This window comes from Diabrotica virgifera, chromosome 8 (genome assembly GCF_917563875.1).
Source record: "Diabrotica virgifera virgifera chromosome 8, PGI_DIABVI_V3a".
Classification (NCBI taxonomy): domain Eukaryota; kingdom Metazoa; phylum Arthropoda; class Insecta; order Coleoptera; family Chrysomelidae; genus Diabrotica; species Diabrotica virgifera.
In genome coordinates, this window is record NC_065450.1 from 172,172,940 (window position 1) to 172,176,167 (window position 3,228).

At 36.3% G+C, this 3,228-nt stretch overlaps 1 protein-coding gene across 1 annotated transcript; it reads left to right on the forward strand.

The window, feature by feature from the left end:
* Positions 1 to 657: 657 nt before the first annotated feature.
* On the forward strand, positions 658 to 1,575 carry LOC126890310 (uncharacterized). The gene is made up of 3 exons (XM_050659169.1): positions 658 to 702; positions 748 to 852; positions 943 to 1,575. The coding sequence occupies exons 1-3, from the start codon at positions 658 to 660 to the stop codon at positions 1,573 to 1,575; spliced, it is 783 nt and encodes a 260-aa protein (XP_050515126.1).
* The last annotated feature ends 1,653 nt before the right edge of the window (positions 1,576 to 3,228 follow it).

The following is a 3,228-nucleotide window of genomic DNA, read 5'->3' on the forward strand; positions in this document are numbered from 1 at the left end:
CTCAATATTGTTAATTTCCGGGAATCTGATAATGGTCATATTTATCTATTTAATGATGTATTCTAATTATACTCTTGTTTATTGTCTTTAATTTCCTATAAATAATAGGTTAAACTTAAAATTACACACAATAGGTGACTATTAAAAGTTGGCAGGTACATCAGGTACCCTTAACAGATTATTTATTATCTACTTAATGATATATTCTAATTATACTCTTGTTTGTTGTCCTTAATTTCATAGAAATAATAGGTTAAACTTAAAATTAAAAACAATAGGTGACTATTAGAGGTTGGCAGGTACATCAGGTACCATTAACAGATTATTATCTACTTAATGATATATTCTAATTATACTCTTGTTTATTGTCCTTAATTTCCTAGAAATAATAGGTTAAACTAAAAATTACAAACAATAGGTGACTATTAAAGGTTGGCAGGTACATCAGGTACCATTAACAGATTATGTCCCTTTTCCTCATTTCTCTCTTTTGATTTACTATATAAGCGCAGAATTCATCTGAAGAGTTCAGTCGTATCTTGAAAGTGTTTGCGATAATTACGAACTTAATTATGGACCGACAAACTCTATCTACTAGAGGAAAGCCAAAATTTAGCTCAGATGGTTTTATTTATGTTTTTGATGCACTTGGCAAAAATGACGATGAAATTAGGTTTTGGAGATGTGAGAGAAGAGGCATGTGTAAGGCAAGAATTCACACTAAAAATGGTGAAATAATAAAAAAAGGTTAACCTACACTCTCATGACGCCTCGGCTGTGGAAGTAGAGGTTGCCCAAATAGTAACAACCATTAAAAGACGAGCAGAAGATACAATGGAAGGAACAATTCAGGTAATTTTCAATTTATTCTAATAAATTTTCTTATTTCCAACAATATTTTACTTTGAAATTTTCATTGATTGATTCATTTTTTTATTTTAGGTAGTCAACGAATGTTTGAATAATACCAGTCAGGCTTCTCAAGCTCGACTTCCAAATAGTTGCGCACTGAGGAAGACGATCAGACGAAAACGCAACGAAATTCAAGCTGCACCGCCAAACCCTGTTAATTTGGAAGAATTGCGGATACCGGAACATTACAGGATTTATGAAGTGTCAGATGGCGTGGAAGAAAATTTCCTTTTGGCGGACAATGGAGAAGGGCTCAACAGAATATTGATTTTCGGGAGAGACAGCTGGCTACAGCATTTGCAAACTTTGTCCATATGGTTTGCCGATGGTACATTTCCAGTAGCAACGCCGCTTTTTTCCCAAGTGCACACCGTGATGGCAACTAAAAATAATGGGGTCCACCCTATATTTTATGCCTTTTTGCCAAACAAATCACGAGCTACTTATAGCCATATGTTCGATCTAATAAAGAATTTGAAGCCAAATCTGAGCCCTACTGCTATCCATTGCGACTTTGAGCAGGCAGCATTCGCAGGCATGAAAGATTGCTTCCCAGGAGTAAATATCAACGGATGCTTCTTCCACTTGGCACAAAACATGAAGAAGCATGTGGCACAGTTAGGCCATCTTAAGAATACAATAACGACGCCCAATTTGCTTTAAATTGTAAGATGGTGACATCCTTGGCATTCGTTCCAGTTCGTCATTTAGATCAGGCCATTGATGTGTTGGGAAACGCTTTACCTGTTGCACTTCAACCACTGTTGGATTGGTTCGAAGACAATTACGCAGGACGTATGAACAGGTAACTATAAAGTGTACTTCTTCAGAAATTCCCAAATCTGTATATCATTTTATTAATTATTTATAGACGAGGAGATGGTAGACGCCCTCCATTATTTCCCCAGGAGATGTGGAATCTCTATCAAAGGACGATGAATAGGGGAAATCGAACCAACAATTACGCGGAGGCAGCACACAGAAGGCTTCAAACAGAATTAGGAGTCGACCACCCTACAATATGGAAATTTATTGACAGCCTCCGTAAGGTGCAGAAGGGTAGGGACGTTCACTATGAACAGTTAGTTGCTGGGAATCTGCCTCCCTTGAAAAAGAAAAAATATAGGGACGCGGATAAGCCAATTTTAAGATTAGTCCCAAACTTCAATGCCGATGGAGATATTTTAGAGTACCTTAGAGGACTTGCCCATAATTATGAAATGTAACTTTTTAAATATTTTTAATACTGTAAATATTTTAGTTTTTAGACGAAAACAATGTATAGTTGAATAGGAAAATATAACTTGGTTTTACTAGCAACATCAGCATTTTATTTACACTGACATTTAGTATAAAAAAAAGTTAGTATGTTATCACGTTCTTGCGACGCTTAGTATAAAACAAGTTAGTATGTTATCACGTTCTTGTAAACTTAACCAATGCCGGGATGGCGACGGCGAAACGGCCGACGGCGAACTGGCTCGACGGCGAATTGGCTCGACGGCGAAACGGCCGACGGCGAAGTGGCTCGACGGCGAAACGGCGACGGCGAAACGTCCCAGTTCGATATGAAGAGCTTCACCTAAACACTCTAAAGTGAAACCCCGTTTGACAAAAATAAATATACAAATAATTAAATAGTACCGTATTGACTTATCATTGCCATATGGCAACACTGAGATCAGGGTCAGTATAAATGCACCTCAAATAATAAATTTATGTATTTTACAACATTCTTACTAAAGGTTGGACTGTTTGCTTCATATTTATTACGAAATTACGCAAAGAAATTATAACTTAAGTAAGTAATAATACTTACTTCCAATTGAATTTCCATCTTGAACGTAACCACAAAAATTAGCTGTTTAGAAAACGTCACTTGTTAACGTGTAAATTCCAACGAACTGCCAATACGGATGGAATGGCCGCGTCCCATTCAAACAGTGAAACGAGATTGCGGCCAACATACAAGTGAGAGGTCCTAGAGAGAGACAGAGCATACCAGGAAAAATTTGCTACAACTACCACCAGAGTTGCCAGATGTGATTTTATAAATCCCCCACTTAGAAACTGAAATTCCCTCAAATTGCAGCTCAAACCCCTTAAATTTAATTTTTTGCCGCATTTTAATAAATGAGTAGTCAATTGTAGCCATAATAAAGTATATTCAAATGGGAAATAAGCCACAATTTTACCTAAAAATGATTTTATTAACGTTTCGACGCCCAAGTCGGGTGTCGTTTTCAAAATACAAAATAATACTAAATAAACAAAAATGTTGTTGCTTAGTAAAAAATTCTTCTAATAATTTATTTA

What these genes read in the sequence shown, in the direction of transcription:
- LOC126890310 (XM_050659169.1), top strand. Translation starts at nt 658, where the DNA reads ATGACGATGAAATTAGGTTTTGGAGATGTGAGAGAAGAGGCATGT. An exon ending in ATGTGAGAGAAGAGGCATGT is followed by an intron (nt 703 to 747) that starts GTAAGGCAAGAA and finishes TAATAAAAAAAG; the next exon opens with GTTAACCTACACTCTCATGA. An exon ending in CAATGGAAGGAACAATTCAG is followed by an intron (nt 853 to 942) that starts GTAATTTTCAAT and finishes TTTTTATTTTAG; the next exon opens with GTAGTCAACGAATGTTTGAA.